This window comes from Chrysemys picta, chromosome 10, assembly GCF_011386835.1.
Source record: "Chrysemys picta bellii isolate R12L10 chromosome 10, ASM1138683v2, whole genome shotgun sequence".
Lineage (NCBI taxonomy): Eukaryota > Metazoa > Chordata > Testudines > Emydidae > Chrysemys > Chrysemys picta.
The window spans coordinates 19656157-19680151 of record NC_088800.1 but is presented as its reverse complement, the minus strand read 5'-3'; the positions used below and the strand labels follow the sequence as shown (position 1 = coordinate 19680151).

The 23995-nt window shown below is 38.7% G+C and overlaps 1 protein-coding gene across 1 annotated transcript in view; it reads right to left on the bottom strand.

Annotated features, from left to right (window-relative positions):
* The window catches only part of ATP8B4 (ATPase phospholipid transporting 8B4 (putative)), a 186316-nt gene that overhangs the window by 63030 nt on the left and 99291 nt on the right, over positions 1-23995 (bottom strand). The window contains exons 9-14 of the mRNA XM_065558148.1: positions 23645-23727; positions 11027-11185; positions 8635-8723; positions 6755-6951; positions 3752-3960; positions 2262-2305 (exon numbers count right to left, since the gene is read on the bottom strand). Coding sequence (XP_065414220.1) covers positions 2262-2305; positions 3752-3960; positions 6755-6951; positions 8635-8723; positions 11027-11185; positions 23645-23727 — 781 coding nt within the window. The remainder of the gene's footprint in view (positions 1-2261; positions 2306-3751; positions 3961-6754; positions 6952-8634; positions 8724-11026; positions 11186-23644; positions 23728-23995) is intronic.

Below are 23995 nucleotides of genomic sequence, written 5' to 3'. Positions count from 1 at the left end.
CCTGGTGCTGTGTGATTAGCATACAGCACTACTACCTAGAGACAGAAGGGCCATAAAAGGAGGATGTAAGGGCTTGTCTACACTTGGAAGTTCACCAAAACAGCTATTCCAGAATGAAAACAACAAGGAGTCTGGTGGCACCTTAAAGACTAACAGATTTATTTGGGCATAAGCTTTCGTGGGTAAAAACCTCACTTCTTCAGATGCATAGAGTGAAAGTTACAGATGAAGGCATTATATACTGACACATGGAGAGAAGGGAATTACTTCGCAAGTGGAGAACCAGTGCTGACAGGGCCAATTCAATCAGGGTGGATGTAGTCCACTCCCAATAATAGATGAGGAGGTGTCAATTCCAGAAGAGGAAAAACTGCCTCTGTAATGAGCCAGCCACTCCCAGTCCCTATTCAAGCCCAGATTAATGGTGTTAAATTTGCAAATGAATTTTAGTTCTGCTGTTTCTCTTTGAAGTCTGTTTCTGAAGTTTTTTTGTTCAATGATAGTGACTTTTAAATCTGTAATAGAATGACCAGGGAGATTGAAGTGTTCACTTACTGGCTTTTGTATGTTACTCGTCCCCTAGTGCCCCTCCTCTGCTTGCGCTACATTGATGACATCTTCATCATATGGACCCACAGAAAGGAGGCCCTTGAAGAATTCCACCTGGACTTCAACAATTTCCACCCCACCATCAACCTCAGCCTGGACCAGTCCACACAAGAGATCCACTTCCTGGACACTATAGTGCAAATAAGTGATGGTCACATAAACACCACCCTATACCGGAAACCTACTGACCGCTATACGTACCTACATGCCTCCAGCTTCCATCCAAGACACCTCACACGATCCATTGTCTACAGCCAAGCCCTAAGATACCACCAAATTTGCTCCAACCCCTCAGACAGAGACAAACAGCTACAAGATTTTTATCAAGCATTCTTAAAACTACAATACCCACCTGGGGAAGTGAGGAAACAGACTGACAGAGCAAGATGGGTACCCAGAAATCACCTACTACAGGACAGGCCCAACAAGGACAATAACAGAACACCACTGGCCATTACATACAGCCCCCAGCTAAAACCTCTACAGCACATTTCCACGATCTACAACCTATCCTTGAAAATGATCCCTCACTCTCACAGACCTCGGGAGGCAGGCCAGTCCTCGCTTACAGACAACCCCCCAACCTGAAGCAAATACTCACCAGCAACTACACACCACACCACAGAAACACCAACCCAGGAACCAATCCCTGTAGCAAACCTCGTTGCCTACTCTGTCCCCATATCTACTCTGGTGACACCATCAGAGGACCACCAGCCACACCATCAAGGGCTCATTCACCTGCACATCCACTAATGTTATATATGCCATCATGTGCCAGCAATGCCCCTCTGCCATGTACATTGGCCAAACTGGACAGTCCCTCCGCAAAAGAATAAATGGACACAAATCAGACATCAGGAATGGTAACATACGAAATCCAGTAAGTGAACACTTCAATCTCCCTGGTCATTCTATTACAGGTTTAAAAGTCACGATCATTGAACAAAAAAACTTCAGAAACAGACTTCAAAGAGAAACAGCAGAACTAAAATTCATTTGTAAATTTAACACCATTAATCTGGGCTTGAATAGGGACTGGGAGTGGCTGGCTCATTACAGAAGTAGTTTTTCCTCTCCTGGAACTGACACCTCCTCATCTATTATTGGGAGTGGACTACATCCACCCTGATTGAATTGGCCCTGTCAACACTGGTTCTCCACTTGTGAAGTAACTCCCTTCTCTCCATGTGTCAGTATATATGTGCCTGCATCTTGTAACTTGCATTCTATGCATCTGAAGAAGTGAGGTTTTTACCCACGAAAGCTTATGCCCAAATAAATCTGATAGTCTTTAAGGTGCCACCATACTCCTTGGCTTTTTTTTTGTAGATACAGACTAACACAGCTACCTGCTGATACTATTCCAGAATGAGTGTCCATACAGGTGCTTATATTGAAATAACTGTTCTGAAATAATTATTCTGGAATAGCTATTTTGGTAAATTTTTAAATGTAAACAAACTCCTAGAGGGAAAAGAAAGTTCACATTTTTCTTACCTATGTCTTACTATAAGTTATTCTACAGCATGTTTCAAGTTCCGGGAACTTAATGTTTCATTGAAAATTACTGATCTATTGAAAATATTTTAATGATGAAATGAGCCATATTACAACATACTAAATATTTTGTAATTTGGTCATATTTATACCTCATTAATTGCTGTTTTCCGGCCCAGGTCATCATATACATCACCTACAAAATACAAAGTTAATTAACACAAAATATGACATTTAATTCCAGTTTTAGAGTTTTACGAAATAACTTTTTCATGGTTTTTAGACTATGGAGGTAGATGTCAAAGAGGAAACATTGCAACAACATTCAAAAATATAAAACATTGCAGTGGATCATGGTACAGCCAACATTATGCTAAAGTAAATGCTTCCATTCTATTGTCCACAATGCCATTGTATTTTTTCCTTCAGCTATTTTACTTATTCTGATTGGTTAGGGCCTGATTCTGCTATCACTTATGTATAAGAATCTAATTTATCACGAGTAACCCCATAGAAGTCAAGGGGAGTACTCATAAAGTAAAGATATTTGTTGCATATTTGCAGGATCTGGCTCTCAAGTTTTATACAGAGTGTTTATTATGCAATTGAGACATAAAAATATTCACTTGCTGCAAAAGTTACCTTAATATTTGTAGTATTACCTAAATTTCTCTATACTTGCTACAGAGACTACCTAGAATACTAGCAAATAATAATGTTGTTATTTTAGTTGTCTAAAACATTCTGTAAGACAGTTGGTAAGTTTTTAAAGAATGACCACTTTACACTATAGGATTTTTAATACCATGTTTTTATATTATATCTATATTTACAAGTCTAAAACTCAACAAATATATATATCACCCTTTCACCTTAATTTATTCAATGTCTTTTAACCTGAGAGTTAAGTGGCACAGTAATGAAGGCATTCGTTTTTTCACCTCTGAAGACATGGCTTCAAATCTTGAATTAGATGACAAGTGAAAAGGAGTTTGGTGTCTAAAGCTAGTCTCTAGGGGACAGGCGTCAAGATTACAGAAGTGTTGTAAAATAGACACTTGGAATATTAGGTATCAGGCCTGTGGCAGGGCACAATTTTGTTGCATTGGCAGAGACATGGGATAATTTTCCCAGCAACTCCCTATTGCTAGGCAATCAATCACTTTCTAACAGACATTATTACAAAATAATTACATTATAAAAGACTTCTCAGCCTGTACAAGAAGTATCATGAATATGCATTTAAAACAATATGACTCAGTTTTGGGACGATTACAATAAATCATTGAAGTTCATGAAAAAGCCCCCTATGTTTAATTTATATATACAATATCATGACTACTGCTTTTATCTCCATTCTTTAATCCTGCATTAAATCCTTGATTATCAGAAGATGGACAAGGCACCTCTAAACCCATATTTACATACTTAAGGAGTCAAACCAACATCAGATCCTGTTTCTCTTTTATAAAGCCTGATCCAAAACCTACTGAAATTGATCAGAGTCTCTACACTGACTTCAAAAGAAGCTGGATAAGGCTCATAATGAACAAATGTCCTTAATAATCAGCGAATGAGCTAAACTCAACATCACAATTAGAAGTAAACTTTACTGGCAAAACATTAATAAGCACTGACTTACCATATGTTTTTCCGTTAATGGAGCATTTGTTAAAAGTCATTATGTTTTGAGTGATTGTTCCTGTTTTGTCTGAGAAAATATATTCAATTTGTCCTAACTCTTCATTGAGTGTGGTAGTCCGAACCTCAGCAGGTGTGTCTTTTTTGGGGTAATACATTTTACGATCCCAATTTATAAAATAGCTGTGACCAAGTCGAATAACTTCCACACTTTGGGGAAAAAAAGACACAAAAACGCTCTTCAGAATTGTAAAACCTTTCAAATGAAAATATATCAAATGCAGGAGTTCAATCAAATTTGTTTTTACAGTTCAGAGCAAAAGAGCTATGCAAAGTAAACGTTACACTATTCTATACAATGATATCTCAAACTTTAATTCCTCTGTGAAGTAACATGCATGGTAAGAACACTGTCATTTAAAAATTTACATAAATGACATAGTTTTCTATCATTGTGTTAATGATATGGCATTATCAAGTGAGAATAAAATATGGACATTCTAAATTCAAGTATGTTAGGTCTTTTCAGGTTAATACTTGATGAATGAGTAGAGTTACTTCTTTCGCTCATTGGGTAGAAGCCTGCATTTTTTGAGATAAAGATCACATGAGGTCTATCTACAAAACCATCCACATTTGGTCAGCTGACAACTGGGCTGTCTGCTGTACAGTTACAGATTATTACAGTTAGACAACTGATCCTAATTGTGAGAGCTACTTACATGTACTGACAACAGGCAGTGCATGTTGGACTCAATCCTAATATGCACTGGAGCAGAAGTCAGAATAGCGGAGAAGGAGAGTGGGGTGGCTCTAAGCCATCTTTCTGCCTCCACTAATCCTGGCATTGGTCGGGAGCCAAACTGGTACTCAGTGCATACTAGGCTGCTCTAGGGGTTGCACTGCATTTTACTGGTGCTATTACAAAGTGAAGATTGACAGAGTGCATTGCACTATAGCCCTGTCCCCAGCGTCCAAAACATCAAGGCTTCATGTATTACATTGCAGGTATCCACATATCCAAACTCTTTAGTAATCTATGTGAAATGAGCTAGCCGTCTCAGTTTAGTTCCTACGGGGCATAACAGGTATCACCATAAATGGCACTAATAGTCACTCATTAATGGCAGTGTCAGCAGAGAAGTAAAGGAGTGAAAGGCTCTGGACTACCCAGTCACGGGGGGAGACATAGTCGCAAGGTGACATGGGGTAAGTTTGAACTGCTGGTGTCCACGATGTACCTGTTCTCTGGATAACCAGAACATTTCAAATCTCTTGGGGCATGCAATGTAATCTCTTTTCCACAAATTACAGTAATTTAAATAAAAAGAACAGGAGTACTTGTGGCACCTTAGAGACTAACAAATTTATTAGAGCATAAGCTTTCGTGGACTACAACCCACTTCTTCGGAAAGCTTATGCTCTAATAAATTTGTTAGTCTCTAAGGTGCCACAAGTACTCCTGTTCTTTTTGCGGATACAGACTAACACGGCTGCTACTCTGAAACCAGTAATTTAAATATATTTGTAGGGATTTTTAAAATGTATATTAAATGCATATAAAATGTATATAAAAGAGAGAGGTTGTACATGCAACTCATTCACTCTCTACCACAGGGTTATTGTTTTTTTAACTTTAAAAATCTAATTTCACATGTAGAAGTACATGGAGACATATATACCACTGATCACTACTAGCAGGCACCTGTAAGCACGATAGCTAAGTAAGCAAGTAACTTTAAAAATTAAAACTGTGTGCTTCTAGTAATAAGAAAAAGATTACAAAAACTTTAAACAGAAAATAGCGCTTTTTGCAGATAAACATAGCCAGCCTAGGGGGAATGGACACAGTTTAACTGTGGGAAAAAAGTACTGGAAAGCTCTTAGTACATTTAAAAAGAACACTGAAGGATAAAAAGATCACAATATCACTCTGCTATACCCATTATTTTGATAAGCCTGTTTACATTTTGGCCCTGTCAACCACGACAATACTCCTTTTATTTCCTCTAGCATATATACCTCAATCAAGCACAAGATTTACTTCTCAGTGACAAAGTGAGGCAATGTATTAGAAGCTCCAATACTGTAAACCCTACTCTTAATCCACTACACTTACCCATAATCCATCAGAAATATTCAGCAACTGCAAACATTGCATGAATTTTATTCTTTATTAACATGGATTTGATGCCTGAAGGAGCCAAAAAACTATTTTGAATCATTCTGCTAATTTTCTACCCTACAAATTGTCTAACTGCAACGTCAATATTAGCAAGGCGAAAGACGGTGGTTTTAAGAATAATAACTGAAAATATGAGATTAGCCATCATATAATAAACACTGTGGATTTTAATTTCCATATTTTTTAACTTTAAGAGGTGCTGGAATAATGTAAAACTTGTGTGAACAGGAACCTTAGTTAAGGAATAATGCCCTCTCAATAATGTTGTTCAGCACGAGATCAAAGGAAATTTTTACATAAGGACTCAACATTTAAGGAAGAAGAAATTAAATATGCACATTAAGGACATTCTGAGGAAAAGATGAACAACAAAAATATCACAAAGGTGATGAATGCATTGCTATTTCTCAAACCAAAGGTCAGGTGCAGGGAGTGACAGATGTCCACCACTGCTTACCTGTCAGCTGTTGGAGAGCGAAGCAAGGAGGAAACAAAAGAGTTGACATAATTCAATGACAATGAATTCTAGACAAGAAAGAAAGAAAGAAAGAAAGAAAGAAAGAAAGAAAGAAAGAAAGAAAGAAAGAAAGAAAGAAAGAAAACAAGCAAGCAAGCAAGCAAGCATGTGCTATTCTCCAGTTCTAAGCATTATCTCCATAAAAGGTTTAGGTTTCTTATGTACAAAGTACGCAGCAGATCAAGTTTTAAAAGCACAAAAATTAACAGGATAAAGCATAACATTGCAATTAAGAAAAAAAGTTGACATGAAATAGGCATTAATATTTATATGCTTTATAAAATCATAATCTCTCATCTTACCTCACATACAGGGAAATAGGCACAACTGAATTGAGTACGATAATGTACGACCAAAATGTGAGAAATCCTGAAAATACAGAACTGTTCACCACTTCATTCCAATAAAGGTAAATTCTGAAATGGGCCCCAACCTGTTGTTCCCATATTGAATTTCCTATTGCCAGAATTATTCCCATACATACCAAAAAGCCAAAGATCTGAAATGAGAATAGCAGAGCTGGTTAGGTTTTTCAAAATGTGTACTATTTCCTAAAATGGATACATGGAAAGGATACATTTCACCTATATATACACATATTGATATTGCCCAGTCTAAGTAAACAAAGCAAAGAATATTTCATCTCTAATAAGATGAGGGGAAAATCTCATTTTGCTGTTCTTTGCCACAAATAAAGGCCCAAATTCTGAGTCCATAATTAGTTTGTCTCCAGTTAGTCCCCATTCCTTACTCAGTTTGTCTAGATACTGGCTGTGTACAAACCAGAGCCCATGTTCCCCTGACCCTTTCGCGAGTGCACAGCACATGTGTGTGTATTTATGTACATACATGTACGAGTGTGCCTGCTTTGCACAGGGGGGAGAGGCCAAATTGCAGTCCGGAGCCAAAGGGAGGGTAGGTCCCCATCTCCCTCTGCTCTGGGTCATGGGACAGTTACAGTGCAGTGTGAGGGGGTTTAAGATGCATCACATAAAATCATTGTAGCCATACACATACTCCCCAAGCATGTTGGGGAGCTCTGGGTGCCATCCTGCCTTCCTGAGACACAATATCTTTTGATGTTCTCCCCGGATGATGTAGTTCTATACTGCTACTTTCTATGGGCTGTGATCTAAAGGCAAATCTAGCCAATAGTGAAGACCTTAGGATCTGGTCCAACATCATTATAATCCTATGTTGTACATAAACTACAAATAGGTGCAGTTATTAGAAGAGTTGGCAAAAAGAGTTTTTTTTTATTGTTGTGGTAAATAACAAAAACCTCAATGAGCACTGGCTGTGAGCATTCTTATAAAAGTTTGGTTTAAGATGTGTTTTTCTAAGTCATTGGTAAAGGATTAATTTTAATAGCATGTGGGTACAGAAGAGCTATAAATAACTTTAAAAATGTGAGTAGTATTTAGCCATGCTGGAAAAATTTCACTATTTCTCACATGGAAACTTCTCTCTTCATCCCCAACCCCATCTATGAATCTTTGGATTTACTCAGTTAAAAAGTTTCTGCAACTCCATAATTTCTCCCATGATCAAAAACACAACACTTAAAAAAGTAGTAGCTTTGAAGTCTGCCTATGCCAAAACTGCAATATTTTGTTTCACTAAGTAACAATAAGGAATTTGGATATATCCTTAGCTTTAATCGTAGAGACCAAGTTTGACACAAAAGTGAAATACTCAGTCCACTGAAGGTTCCTAGTTACAAATTTCTGCACCTGATCTTCACTACCTGGGGATAACCTGTCACAAAATTAACAGGAAGGGTACAATCCTGTTCTCACTGAAGTTTAGGAACCAGAACGATGGTGAGAGATAAGAAAAATTGCTGTAAAAACTTTCTGTGCATTTGTCTTTAGCTCATCATACCAGTGGCCTCATGAAAAGATCCTGCCCTAAAGAACAATGGATTGCTACTGCTTGTAAATACTCCTGTATGCAGGGGTGCTCGGTGACAGATAATGGTCTTCAAGATGGATAAACGTGTGTCTTTCAACTTATGTATGCATCTGTGCTGCAATGCTTTCATATTGGTATCGTACACTGTCCAAAAATATCTACTGATACAGATAATTCCACGATATCTGAAATGATAATTTAGTAGAGTAGATTAATTATGTGGATGCAATGCCCACTGATTTTTCCTGATCTGACTATAATAACTTACCCATAATACTAAAGTATTCATCAGCCGGTCAATGCTTGTTCTTTTAAATTTAGTTCTACCACTGTTTTGCATTAATTTAGTGTCAGGGCCTATAAAAAAAAGTAACAAATCTTTTTTTAAATCATTACATGATCAATTATTTACTAAAATTATTAAATACATTACTGAAATTTTTAAAAATACACATATTGAAGCTACTTTTTTCTAATGCATATGCAAGAAATAAATTCTAAAAACTGAGATATCATTTTGCAAATTTTAATTGTCTAAAAGCATTCCTGAGCTTTCACAATCAATTTTGAAAAATATTCCGCAGCTGTAGAATGGTGGTTAGGCTGGGGGGTGAAAATCATCATCTAATTTAAAATCTTATTGCTCCAAAAATATTTCATTCCAGACAGAGGTAATTTCCAAGGACTTTATTCACATAAAACTACAAAATTAGGAACAAGCTGTTCTGTGTTCTTCGCTTGCCTCACCCCCGACTTCCTTTGAGACCTCATTACACATTACCTCTCTAAGCTCCTGTTTCCTCATCTATAAAATGGGGATCATACTTACCTACCTATCTCAGCAGGGTTTTCTGGGGCTTAAATTATTAATATCTGTAATGCACTTTGAGATGCTCAACTGGAAGCTGATACAGAAGTGCCAATTAATTATTATTATTATTTTATTTATTCATTAAGTTTCCACAAGTTCTGTAATGCTGGCCCACAGCAAAGCAAGCAGTCAGCCTCTCCTCTCATTATGTGTGGTTGTTCAAGCCAAACTTCCCCTCTGATGGGCTTACATGGAATATAGTCAACTTTTATGTCACTGGAACTACTGAGTATGTAAAGTAATGTGTATTAACATCCACATGAATGAAGAGAGTGGTCTTCAAGGCACATCAGCAAGCTGCTGTTTGATGGCAGGCCACATAATTCATAAAAGCTCCTCAAAACTGAGCTCTTTTTTAATTCCAAAAATCTAAGAACAAGGACATGCTCAACTAAAGAGCAAATGAACCTGGCCCAACCAATTTACTGGCTACATTCTAGGTACAGATATATGTGTTTTGACACATCTGGGCATTGCCCATGAATTTAAAACCAGCAGTGCTCTACATACACATTTGCAGCAAACACATAGCTAAGATTATTCAGGAAGAGCTGGGATGGTTTTTTTGGGGTATGGGTTTTAAATGTGAATTCTTCTTGATTGATAATTGTAGTATAGCCAAGGACTCTGATTCACGTCACATGGATATTGATTTGCACAATGTCTTAATTTGACTATATGGAATGTAATTACCTCATATATCATTAAATATATGAATAGTTTAAATTCATCCTGAGGTTCCCTCTATTATTACTATTATTAAATGTGTATAATAGATTAGTACCCACAGTGCCTAGTCAAGAACTGGGATTCATTACATCAAAGAACTTACAATATAAGACGAGGACTAACAAAGGTTGGATAAGGAAGAAATATAAATATACACAACTTTTATCTACATATCTATACACACATACATTTTGTTTGGTATTACATAAATTTTGTGTAAACATAATGTCAGCCTTCCCTAACTGCCTCCGCTCACCCAACCATTATATGTTGACATGGGATAGAAGTCCATCTTCCCCTTAATTGGTGGGCAATTTTACAACAGCATCCCAATGTGTTGCATCTACCAGACCTAATTACTATCTATACTTTCCCATATCATTCCTAATGCCAGGATTTTCCTTGTCTCCGTTTCTTTGCATTACTAGGGCATATGAAATTTTGTAATATATTTGTGAGCATCTATTGCATTCTTGCAAAATTCTACTTGCGATTTGCTCTGGGCGAGTAAAATATCATTAGCTCTTTCATCAGACATCATGGTAAATGGACAGGAAAGTACATTTTCTGCTTGGACTGGTAAAGTCATGACAATTTTGCAAGGCTGATCCATTACTTTCATATTTATTACATTTTTGTTCAGGACTTTGAAACACTGACACCCTCAGGGACAACTAAAGTTTGAGATGCTTGTATACACAGATAAATTCAGATGGCTAGTGCCTGCTCTCTCCTAGTGGTTAAAATAGGAGAGAGGGAGTTAAGATATTTAGGTTCTACTCTTGCCTCTGCTAGTGAATCACTGTGACACTTCGGTCAAGACAGCTAACCTCTCCATGCCTCGCTTTTCAGCCCATTTATAAAATGGGGACAATTATACCTATAAACTTTGTACAATATTTCTGAGATCCTAAGACGAAAGGATCTATCTGAATGTGGAGTATCTATGCCAGCCGTTATAGACACCAAGCCATAATGATACATAGCTGTTATACAGGGTACTGGTATGTGAGCACATTAGGGGTTAAAACTGCTGTTAATCCATAAAGGTTGGTCTTACCGGCAAAAATAACCATTCCAAAGCACCAGCCTGTGTTTCTCAACACACAACCTCGTAGCAGCATCTTTTCATTATTGAGCGAGTACCTATTATCTTTCCAGAAAAGAACTCCTGTGAATTTATCCAGCTTGTTGTTAGGAGGTTCACAGACAACAACACCTGTAAAGTGAAAAATTAAATTCTTATCACCCTTTAACACACAGTTTACCAGGATAACATTTTACACTAACTAGAAGTTTCTGGGATAACATTCTTCAGGCTTGTCTACACTTCAGACACTGCAGCTGCACCACTGTAGTGCTTCACTGTAGACACAACCTTCACTGACAAGAGCGCTTCTCCCATTAGTATAGGTCAGTGTTTCCCAAACTTGGGATGCCGCTTGTGTAGGGAAAGCCCCTGGCAGGCCGGGCCGGTTTGTTTATCTGCCGCGTCCGCAGGTCTGGCCAATCGCGGCTCCCACTGGCTGCGGTTAGCTGCTCCAAGCCAATGGGGGCTGCGTGGGCTGAGGGACGTACTGACCGCCGCTTCCAGCAGCTCCCATTGGCCTGGAGCGGCAAACTGCAGCCAGTGGGAGCCACAACTGGCCGGACTTGCGGATGCAGCAGGTAAACAAACCGGCCTGGCCCGCCAGGGGCTTTCCCTACACAAGCGGCGTCCCAAGTTTGGGAAACACTGGTGTAGGTAATCCACCTCTCCGAGATGTGGTAGCTAGGTCTACAGAAGAATTCTCAGAAATTGACTTAGCACTGATCTATACCAGGAGTTAGGTCAGTAGATATATGTCTCTCAGGGGTGTGTGGATTTTTCACAGCCCTGAGAGAGATAGCTATACCAAAATAAATTTGTAGGAAGACCAGGCTGAAAGACTAACAAGCTCTTTTATATAACAACAATCAGAGATTCAGTGGCATTTAAAACCTAGGAAGAAACATCACTCTGTATCTACATACATTAATACTATTGAGTTTATTATTTCTTTATGGTAGTGCCTAGATGCCCGAACTGAGATCAGGACCCCATTGTGCTAGGCACTGTACAATCATATAATGAGACACAGTTCCTGCCCCAGAGAGTTTACAATCTAAACAGGCAAGACAGATGGAATGGTGGAAGTGGAAACAGAGACACAAAAAAGTGAAGTGATTTGCCAGAGGTCACACAGCAGATCACTGGCCAAACAGAGCATTAACTGAGGTCTCTTGATTCCCAGTCCAGTGCCCTATCAAATAGATCACACTATCTCTCCCTAATTAAACATCTAGTAATACTGATATTAATCTGGCCTACTAGTATAAAGTGGCACACTGTGCTGCCCTGTGGGAGTTTTGCAGTAACTGGCAATTATTGATGTCAGTGCCCCTACAGACTGGCACTCAAATAAGTGATAAGCTGGATCTCTGGAGTAGTGGGAAGGAAAAAGCTTCCTGCACTGTTCTTGTGTACATATCTTTTGGTCAACAGCACTGACAGCTGACACAGAGAGGCAAGATTGTGTTCTCTGCTACAGATAAAGAACTATGGTTAAAGTCCATAGAAAATTAAATAGGCTGAGAAAAGGAAAGAAAAAATTGACCACCAATAACCATTGTGACATTCTATACCTTGGGGAAGTGTGCTGTAACCCCCATATTCCTCATTTTCATATAATCATGATCTTACATATAAAGCATGTCTTCTAAGGTATCAGGGGAAAGGTTATGATCTGCTGAAAGTCATTTCTCTATCCATATATGTATATAGAATCATAGAATCATTTCTCTATCCATATATGTATATCATTAATGCATATGAAGTTATGAGAATTGTGTAGTATGGTTGTCTCTAAAACATGCTGTAAGTTGGGGTAATCAGCCAGATATTAGCTCCCCAGAGGCAAAAGCAAGGAAAGTAACCAGCGCCCGGGCGTGGTGTCAAACAACCCATCAACAGCCATTGTCTACCTGAAGCAGTGTGTTTGGTTTGAAGTGTGTCAGAGACTCCCCTTGAGATAACAGGCCTGGTACATATCAATTTATTTGTTAAATTGACAAACTCGCATAAGCTTGCAGTGTCCAGCGGGCATAACTGGACACTACAAGACGGAGGTTCCTAGGGTTGTGTCTGGGACCACAGATATTGGCTAGTGTCATTCGGTTGCAAGTAGCTGGGAGCAGGTTACATGCCAGAGGCTGTGCGTGAACAGCCCAGGAGTGGGGGTTCTCACAGCAGAGCAGGGTAAGGCTGGCTCCCAGAGTCAAGGATTGAAGTGACCTAGCAGATGACCAGTCCAGATAACACCAGAGGGGAACGTCACAACCATACCTTTGCTTTTAAACAAAGTAGCTCCTGTATCATGAGGAAAGCGTCCCTTTGCTTTTTAGGACCCATTTATCTACATTCGCCTGCCAAGAATCCTTATTCTTTGGAGGAACACTATTACAGAAGATTTGTCTACAAGGCAAAAAAACCACTTCACTGCAGTGAGTCGTAGAGCCCATGTCTACAGACTCAGGCTCCCAGAGCTCACAGTACAGCGCTAAGAATAGCCTTGTAGACATGCAGGCTCTGGCTGGAGTTTGGACTCTGAAGTCCAGGGAAGGATGTGGGTTTCGGAATGCAACCTCCAGCCTGAGCCCAAATGTCCACACAGTTATTTTTAGCACAGGCGCATGAGCGTTACGAACCCACGTCTGTAGGCCTGGGCACTGAGACTCACTGCCACTGGGTTTTTTTGGCTTGGTTTGTTTTCTTTTGCCGTGTACACGTACTCTAAGAAAACACCTGGAGGAGAGGCTACACTTTTCTTTGAAGATCTTGACATCTTTCGGAAAAACTGCTTTCCAGGAATTAAAGTTGAGCATTTGGAGTGGAAAGATGGCCCCTGCCCTTTGAAACCTTTACCTACCAGAGATCCTCTTTAAGATTTTTGAATAGTGAGAGGGTAGGTTGTTTTTTTTAAGGTTTGCGTTTCCACTTTCCTGTTGGTGAAGGAGTACCTAATTCCCTGTCATCATGCAAGCCAGGACACATTTTCAGTAATATTAAAGTCGAACATAGACTGTATTCTGCCATTTCTCTTTATATTTTGGCTGAAAGGGTAAAAGTTCAGCTGGTTAAATGTCGTATATATCAGTCTGAAAATTGGGGCTTCAGATAAATGTGGTACATGATTAACCAGGGTACAGCTTGTGTTTATTTAGAAAGTGTATAGGAATGCCAGTGATTATTTTCAGCTGTCCTAAGTTTTTTTCACTACTCTTGTTTAATTTGTTCCATGGTCCTGATTAGAAAACGCTCAAATTTGGAAAAAAAACAGTAAACACACAGTACTGTGCTGCAGATGGTGAAATATTCTAAAAGAATTCCATTAATGGCATCTTGCACATCATGTGATGTAAGGCAAAAACAAACTCCTGTTGCAGCCAACTGGGATTAGTGCTTTTGGAATGAAAACAGAAATGGCAGCCTACAGCTTGTAGGAAGAGAACACAGAGAGTGACAGAAGGGGCCACCCACTTATACAAAGGTGATATGCATGCAAATTAATTGCCCCTGGATTTGGTCACATCCCAAATTCACAGTACATCTGTCCTTAATTCTCATGCCCTGAAGGTTGAGAGTTTGGCCCAACATAAAATGTGAAAAACTGAACTGCACAGGACAATGTCAGACTGCTAAATTCTGTGTAGCTTAACATGCTGTTCAGAAATTTGCTATTATGAAATCTCATGCACATTTGGCTTCACCCAAACTAACCAAATTTGTGTATTTAGTTATGGGGAAGGAGGAGCCTTTTCATTTGCAGAGTTACACAAACAATGGGTATTGTCTCCAATATTTTAAGACCTCTCACCAGGCTGTCCTACTTCATGAACCATTTCTTTTCCTTTTTGATAGATTTTGTTTCTACTTTGAAAACAACATCTTTGGCATGACCTTTATAACAATGGCTTGGTCCCACAGTTATGTCACAGTTTATTCATATTTCCTACTTTCTAGGGTTAGAAGTTGCCCATAAAAATTTGCTGTGGACTGAAACTTGGCATAATGCTTGTACTGCCTGCCTGAGAGAGAATGGTTTTAAAAATTGTAAAAAAACCCAAATCTGCTAGGCCATTTATAGGTAATAACTTTCAGTAGGATGTCTCCCGTTGACCTCTCAGAACTGAAACACCAAAGATTATATTTCTCCCCTTCTTCCACTATTAAATCCAGAGTATGTTCTTTGGTCCCCAATTTGTGTTAGTATGTGAAGTGGAAATTTCAATATATTACAAGAAAAGCTGTTTTCATGCTTTTTCCAGCCAAACCAAAACAGTCAATTACTGGAGACTTGCTACAAAGCTGTTTGCAAGATTTCCAGCCCAATGTTTAGAGCAAAGAGTCTCAGTCCCATTTTTTTTACATTTCAGAAAACCGCATGAACTTCAAGATCTCAAAAGAATAAAGCTTTTTGAGGATTATTTAGCATTTAGTCTATCTAGTACAGATTATTTATACAGTGCTCACCACATTGGTATCTGAATACATAGGCCAATCTTGTAAATTGTCTTGATAGTTTATAAGCCTAGGCAAAGAATCTGTTGCCTACTTTTTAGCATATCATGTCTGTCTATTACTACATCTTGGAATGGCTTGTGTGGCCCGGCAACATAGAATCACAGAGAGGCAGGACTGGAAGGGACCTCGAGAAGTCATCAAGTTCAGTCCCCTGTGCTACGGCAGGACCAAATAAACCTAGACCATCACTGGCAAGTGTTTGTCCAATTTGTCCAATGGTGGGGATTGCACGACCTCCCTTGGAAGCCTATTCCAGAGCTTAACTACTGTTATAGTTGGCAAGTTTTTCCTAATATCTAACCTAAAGCTCCCTTGCTGCAGATTAAGCCCAATACTACTTGTCCTATCCTTCAGTGGATATGGAGAACGGTAGATCACTACCCTCTTTATAACAGCCCTTAACATATAGAAAGACTGTTATCAGGTACTCCTTCCATCTTCTTTTCTCAAGATTAAACATGCCCAGTTTTTTCAACCTTTCCTCATAAATCAGGTTTTCTAAACCTATTATCATTTTTGTTGCTTTCCTCTGGATTCTTTCCAATGTGTCCACATCCTTCCTAAATTGTGGTGCCCAGAATTGGACACAGGTATCAAGCTGGGGCCTCACCAGTGCTGAGTAGAGCGGGACAATTAGCTCCTGTGTCTAACATACAACACTCCTGTTGATACCCCCCCAAAATGATATTAACCTTTTTTGCAGCTGCATCACATTGACAACTCATATTCAGTTTGTGGTCCACCATAACCTCCACATCCTTTTCAGCAATACTACCACACAGACATCCCCATTTTGTAGTTGTGCATTTGATTTTTCCTTCCTACGTGAAGTACTTTGCACTTGTCTTTATTAAATTTCATCTTGTTGAATTCGGACCAATTCTCCAACTTGTCAAGGTCATTTTGAATTTTAAAAGTACCCTCCAAAGTGTTTGCAACCACTCCAAGCTTGATGTTATCTGCAAATGTTATAAGTAAGGCTACGATTTAGTCACAGGTATTTTTAGTAAAAGTCATAGACAGGTCACGGGCAATAAACAAAAATTCATGGCCCGTGACACATCCATGAGTTATACTATAAATACCACTGACTAAATCTTGGGCGGGGGCTGGTGGGGAGGGAGCCCCAGGGAGCCACTGCTGGGCTGCTCAAGCAGCAGCCGGTGCAGCTGGTCCCAAGGCTATCTGAGCAGTTGGCTGGTGCAGCCACACTGGGGTCAGCCATACTGGCTCCTGCAGAAGTCATGGAGGTCATGGAAAGTCACGGAATCCGCGACTTCTAGGACCTCCATGACAAACACGAAGCCCTGGTTATCAGCATATCGTCTACTCCATTATCCTAGTCGTTAATGAAAATACTGAATAGTACCATACCTGGGTCTGACTCCTGTGGGACTGCACTAGATACACCCTCCCAATTTGACAGCAAACCATTAGTAACTACTCTTTGAGTATGGTTTTTCAAATAGTTGTGCAACCACCTTATAGTAATTTCATCTAGATCTCATTTCCCTAGGTTACTTATGAGAATACCAGGCAGCACTGTGTCAAAAGCCTTACTAAAATCAAGGTAGATCACATCTACTGCTTCCCCTCATTCCAATAGGCTGGTAATCCTGTCAAAGTAATCCAATCAAAGAATATCCCTATGGATTCAATAGGCCAAAAGGTAACTGAGCTTAAAAAAAGAAAACAGCTGATCCGGCTTTTCTCATCAAGGAGATACTGATTCTGCCAGTGCTTTAGTATGATGAAAGAGGCGCCTTTTCATAAAAGTCACTTTCCACTTAAGCATATGGAAACAGCTATCCTTTATCATTGGGAGAATCTTTTTTTAAAATATCAGTTATGCTTAGAAAATTTAACTAATTATTTCAGAACCTTCCAAACTTTACTTCTTGAATATTGCTTAATGCAGTAGTTAACAGGAGGGAGTTTGTCTACTGGCTCTACCAGGATACTAGGAATTAGGACTTTTGAGTTTTCTCTCCAACCTTGCCAACGATTTATTGTATGACCTAGCTCAAATCACTTTATCTTTATCAGTTTATTGATTTGTAAAATGGCTGTAATAATATGTCCTTCTCTGGGATGCTGCAAGGTGTAATCCTTTGCTATATAGTAGCAAAGTACTAATAGTGAGCTTTCCTATCTGATATTCTTAGTGTTTAACAAACAAAAATTTTATGCCCATGAACTGCCTTCACTTTCTCCTTCTGTGGACTGTTTTAAATTAAAATAAGCATAAATATATTTCAAGCCCTGTACACTATCACGAGAACTGAAGTACTAAAATGTGGATAGATACTTTGCTAAACATAAATGTTTTATTTTTCTCTTTTTCAGTTGCATGATATGCTGTCAGAATGACCACAAGGTACTGGATGTTTCCTGTAAAAGGACTCCTAAACCTTTCTCTGATACAGAATTTAGTATTAACAGCCATGCAAAATATGTAAACTTGTCATAAGTTGCATAAAACAGATCACAACAGCAGTCAAAAATCAGGGAGATGAAAAAGACAGCATTAAATGGGAAAAGGCATATACTGTAGTTACTCCAAGAAATCAGACTGAAGTATATGCAGCTGATGTATATTTTTAGATTTTCTTTGCTTGGAAAAACTCTTCAATGCCCATAAAATTCTAATAAGAAACTAAAAAAAAATGAATGCCGGCTCAATATAAATATTTATTCAGTGTTAGAACCATTTATATGAGTTTACCAATTGTATAAATTATTTAGACAAAAATGTACCCCTTCTTTTATTGGCTCTGGAGCAGTTTGCAATCCAAAGAATTAGATTTATTCAAGACACTGAACTCACATTTTCATTGTTATTGAAAACTGTTAAATACACCAATACAGCAGAGAACCTTTCTACTGTCTTCTATGTTCTCTATATTTAGCAAAATCTACCAAACAAAGACTTAACACAGATTTGGGGACTAATAGAAATAATCTAAAATTATTCCCATGAAACTTTGTTAGTGGAATCATGCATGAGTTTTGCAATAAATTCCATATAAAGTCTAAACAAAGCCCTAAAACCCCTTTTTCAAGACACTAAGGACACATTTTCCTGAAATTCATTCCAGATAACGTCAAACAACTTTGACTAAAATATAAAAATAAAATTACAATTAAAACATGGATTCAAACAGTAAAGATCCCAGTACAGTGACATAACAACAAGTTGTAAAATTTTCATTTGCTACCATGAAAATCATGATAATACAGAAGATTATTGTCCGCTGATTGAGTGTCAGTATTGCTGTAATCCATGTGGGAGTCTTTCACTGATTTCTGTGGATTTTCAACCAAGCTGTTAGATTCATAATAAAGGAAATAGTCAAACTGGTGTATGAAACCATCATCACCCTCTAAATGAAGCATAAATCATAGGAGTTAATCAATTTAGACATTTAAAATTTCATCCTTGACCTGTTGTTCCTGCTACAGCATCTTTCAACCATAATTTGCTCATCGCTTGCTTCCATAACTGTAACCTCCAATTGGGAATCGCTACTTGCAAACTCCTCTTTTCTGTCTATCCAAAACTGCAGCCATAAATCAACTCTCCCTCTTCAGTTCCTTTAAACAGCTCACTTTCTTGTGCTGCATCAAGTTGAAGTTCCTTGTCCTCACTTTCAAGGCTCTGCACCACTGACATGTCCTACTTTCCATCCAGCCCTCTGTCCTCAGCGTTCCTTTTATCTCCTTCACAAACCACATGTGCTTTTTAGTAGAATCCTTTATGCATGCAGCAGCCTACCATTCGTTCCTTTCAATCCCTCCATAAACCTGCTTATTCTTAATCAAGAACAACAATCTGCACTCTGGCATCATCTGTATCCACTGTTGTATCTGATTTTCCATCTCTACTGTGTGAGTTAGACTGTAAGCCGCTTGCAAAGGAACCCCTGTTCCCGGAAGTGTTTGTAAAGCTTATAGTGAACAATATGGGTGCATTTGAGATGGTTACATTTGAGATGCCTTTTCAGTTGGTCATTAAATTTTTCATTCTTTGTTCTCAATACAAAGGTGATTTTTTATTAAATTTGAATAGAATCAGTTTAATCATTGGGGGGGGGGGGGAGATGGGAACGCCCATCCAATTTTAATTTCTGTGGTTGCATTCCTCAAAAATGACTGAAGCTAGGAACTTTGAACGTGGCTTTTTTATAGTCCTCTATGAAGAAAATTCAGAAGGTTTATAAAACTATGAAAGTTTAACATGGGCACTTTTGTCCCTTAATTATCAAATTTTCTTTCTGTACTTTTATCTTTGTTATATAATCTGTATAATAAAATATACAGTATAGTCAATGTAGGTGAGTTAATCCTGCAATAAGGAGTCTCAATTTCACAAAATCAACACTGCATTAATGTTAGTTTAAATACAAATAATAAAGAGCCAGATGGCCCCAAGGCCAATGGGAAAGTAGAAAGTAGAGAAACACCCTTGTGGAGTTTTTACCAGATTGTACTTTCAAGGATTTGGTGTTTGTGCGCTCTCCCCACCACAAACAGAACACATTGAGGCTTGATCCCCAAAATTTGTGGCTCTAAGGGATCCACTGGAAATCCAGGTCTGCCCACATATAAATCCACCACAAGCAGCACCCTTATAATTTCCCACCCAGCTCTTTGGTAGCTTGGCTCTCCTCTCTTGCTGCTAACCTTGCAAAAATAGCCAAAAGAAATTCCAGTGTGGAATAGGCTCTACAGAAAAATTCATCCATGCTCTGGCTCAGTCCTGGTCCTTGTGGAGACTCCTTTGTAGGATTTCATTTAAAAGGGAGGACCAGTGCTTCAGAGGAAGCCAAACCACCATCCCTTTCCCTCTCCCCCTCCCCCTCAGACACATGGAGATCCATGTGTGGCTCTGTCAATTCAGTCTGAATGTGAAACATTACTAGATGCTGATGTAGAACAGTTATGTTTTGTTTTAATGAACATGTATAATCTTTGGGGAGTTTAAGTTTATTGTGTTTGTGAAGTAACATTTTGTATGGTTATCCTGAACTAGCTTCTGTTTCAGTTCTTTATCCCTTTCTGTTTTAAAATATATGTAATTTAAGTGAATGTGATTTCTGGACAATGGTAGGGTGTAAAAAAACAGACTGGAAACTGAGCAACAAAACTACAAAGAGAATTTGAGATTGACAGTCAATCAGAATTACCAACTAAGATTCCCCTGTTCACACTTCAAGGTTAAAAGCATCCATGTTCTGGTAAACAAACTAAAAAATTCTTAACAAGGTCAAACGTTTGCTTCAAAAGCTATACATGGAAATGAGGAAACTCTTAAGAAGTTGGAAAATGAAACAACAGCGGTTGTATTCTGTCCTCAGTTGGCTTCAGCGGCTTAAGATATGAGCCTTTCTTAAAACTTGGAGGCTAGCATTGGAATGATATGCTTGTGTCAAGCAGGAGGGCTCCTACTCAGGGGAGTGGATTATACCTGAAAAAATGGTATAATCCCAGGTAAAGAAGATACAAATATTTTAATGTAGAACTGTACCCTGCAACTGACTGTTGTCATTTTTCATTATTTTACAATGATGCTATTAAAGTCTAAACTTTTGCTCTATATGTCAGGACATTTGCTTTTAATTAAATTACAAGTGAGTGCTACCAAAAGTTACACCCTGAATGTAGCAGAAATAGATGATATTATAATCACACCTGTCCTCGCCCCTTGTCACTCTGATGTACCTCTGTACTTTCCATTTTCACTGAGGACCAGAAACTGAAGTACTAATGAACCAGAAAGTCATTCACGAGAAGACTTGTTCTCAAAATATTGTGCTATGATTTTTAGACCAAAATAATTTGAAGAACTTGAGATGTGCAGTGTACTTTTAGATGCTTATCTCAATTATACAGGACCTCCAAACATTTTGAGGTTCATCTATGATTACATTGTTAGTGGAAAACTGGTCCCATAAATATTTCAGTACGTATTTTAAACAAAATTTGCTGGCTTCATATACTATTTACTTAAACTAATAACGTTTTAAAGGCATTTTGTGGGGGAAAAAGTCATTTGTTTTGGCCAAACCAAAATATCACATGACGCAACCATTGAAAATTTCCTTGCTAAACAACCTAAATCCTTCTGAATCTGGAAGAATTCAATTTTTGAACAGTAAATACTACTTGTTGTAAGTATTTCTATTACAAAAGGTTACCAAATGTATTAATGGGATCCAGAAAGATGTTTCAAAGTAGAGATCTAGCATATAATAAACAATATAAAAATTGTAAACTGGGCTTTTGAGACATTCCAAAATATAAATATGGATGCAGTTTAACTGAACTTTGAAGATGCTGCTATTCATGCTTTTATTCAAAGGAGTAACAAGAAAAGAGATATGAGAGAAAGAAACAATGAAAACATGCTCAAAGAACAGCAAAACCCTGCAGGTTAGATGGCAATCAAGAATGAGTCTTCCTAACTGCACTTGTGAGACAAAGGGTCTCTTATTCTCAGGATGGTGAAGGTCGAAGGGAGTGTCCTAATTTTTTTTCAGGCCTCTAGAGACCACTATAGTTCATATTGCTCCTCAGAGTTTTCAGAGGATGATTCATGGGCTACATCTATTTTGGCGATTGGCTACCTGTACAGAGCCATGTGTATGCTTATCCCATACCCACATCAGGTGTCCATATGTGCCGTGCTGAACATGAATATATGTCCTGAACCTGGCTATACCCAGTATAGTACAGTGAACACCCGCCCATGCCAGACTCTCTGAAACTTCCTGGTATAGCTGTGAATTCCTAGTACTGGAGGACAATGAACTCCAACCAGACATTTATCAAGGCCTGGGTGTGCTTGGCTGACACAGAGCTGACAGACAGCTGCTCTCAGAGTATGTTCCTTGTTTATAAGTGCTGGTGAAAAGAGTCCAATAGAAAATTGGTGAAGTAGTCAGCACAGCTTGCTACTATGGGTGAGAACAGCAGGGACAGGGACCTTTATATTTCTGGGTAAAGGTCAGGCAGGAAAGGGTTCAGAGTGTTGTGGGAACAGAGTTGGAGGACTATTGAACTCAGTACCTGGGACATGCACCTTATCCTTGTCCACACTACAAATTGACACAGGTACAGGGCTATGCCACAGCCTGAAGCGTGTTCACCTCCATGCCCCTTAGACTTGCTAATGTTCTTGCCCTGTACACACCCTGAAACCTGTGCTCCTGGGGTTTAGATGTGGTTGGTGAGGGGGGCTCTGGCACAACCATATGCTTGGACCTGTGTGCAGTCACCAGTGTAGATGCAGCCATGGAGTTGCATAGGTGTCAAAGGACAGGCAACAGTGAGCAAAGTAATGGAAAGTGAAAAACAGAATGCAGATTCAATATATAAATTGTGGGATTAGGATATAGATTTTACATCTGCTAAATTTCACTATGGCCCTGTCTTGGTGGGCAAAAAGAATTTGTTTTTTTAATCGAAAAAGAACTAGATAAATTCATGGAGGATAGATCCATCAATGGCTATAAGCCAGGATGGGCAGGGATGGTGTCCCTAGCAACTGGGAATGGGCGACAGGGGAATGGATCACTTGATGGTTACCTGTTCTGTTCATTCCCTCTGGGACACCTGGCATTGGCCACTGTCAGAAGATAGGATACTGGGCTAGACGGACCTTTGGTCTGACCCAGTATGGCCACTTTTATGTTCTTATGTAATAATGTTAAGCTAATCAAGTTAACACACCCATCCTCCACCCCAGGCTACAACACAGTCACATAACATGGCTTCAAATGTGTTAGTTTACATCTTAACTTTTTAACATCTTTTTAATCATATTAACTTATTATTAAGCTAACTTGATTGAATAGCCCACCCTTGTGCCCATCAAGACATACCCAAAAATAGGACAATGATTTGGGATCTGAGAGTCACATTGGTAAACAACATCCTTAATCTTGATAGTGAAAGAATGAGAACTTGGTGTTTAATGTCTGGAGCCATTTACCTCTCCCCTCCAAGTACAAAACAACAACAAAAAACAAAAATAAAAAACTTGGTTCAAACAAATTAACTTTTATCACCACTTACCATCAAATTCTGCAAGCCTTCTAATATCTGCTCCAAGTTCTGAAGTAACTGGTAAAGCCTGACGTACTTTTAGGTTAGTCTCACTGTAAAATTAATAACATGACCTTTATATAAGACTCTTTCCATAACCCTCCGGCCCTGCCTTCTCTCACCCACAGGAACCTATGTTCAGGACCATAGAATCTGACTTTGTGGACTAAGATAGCACATTTATAGAAAGACAGACATTCAGACAGCTCTTTCTAATGTTATTCTGGAAGAACACATTTTAATTTTTGTAACCGATTTTAAAACATAAGAAGGAGCTTCAGTTTTAATAAGTGCTGGCATCGTAATGAATGCACATCTGCA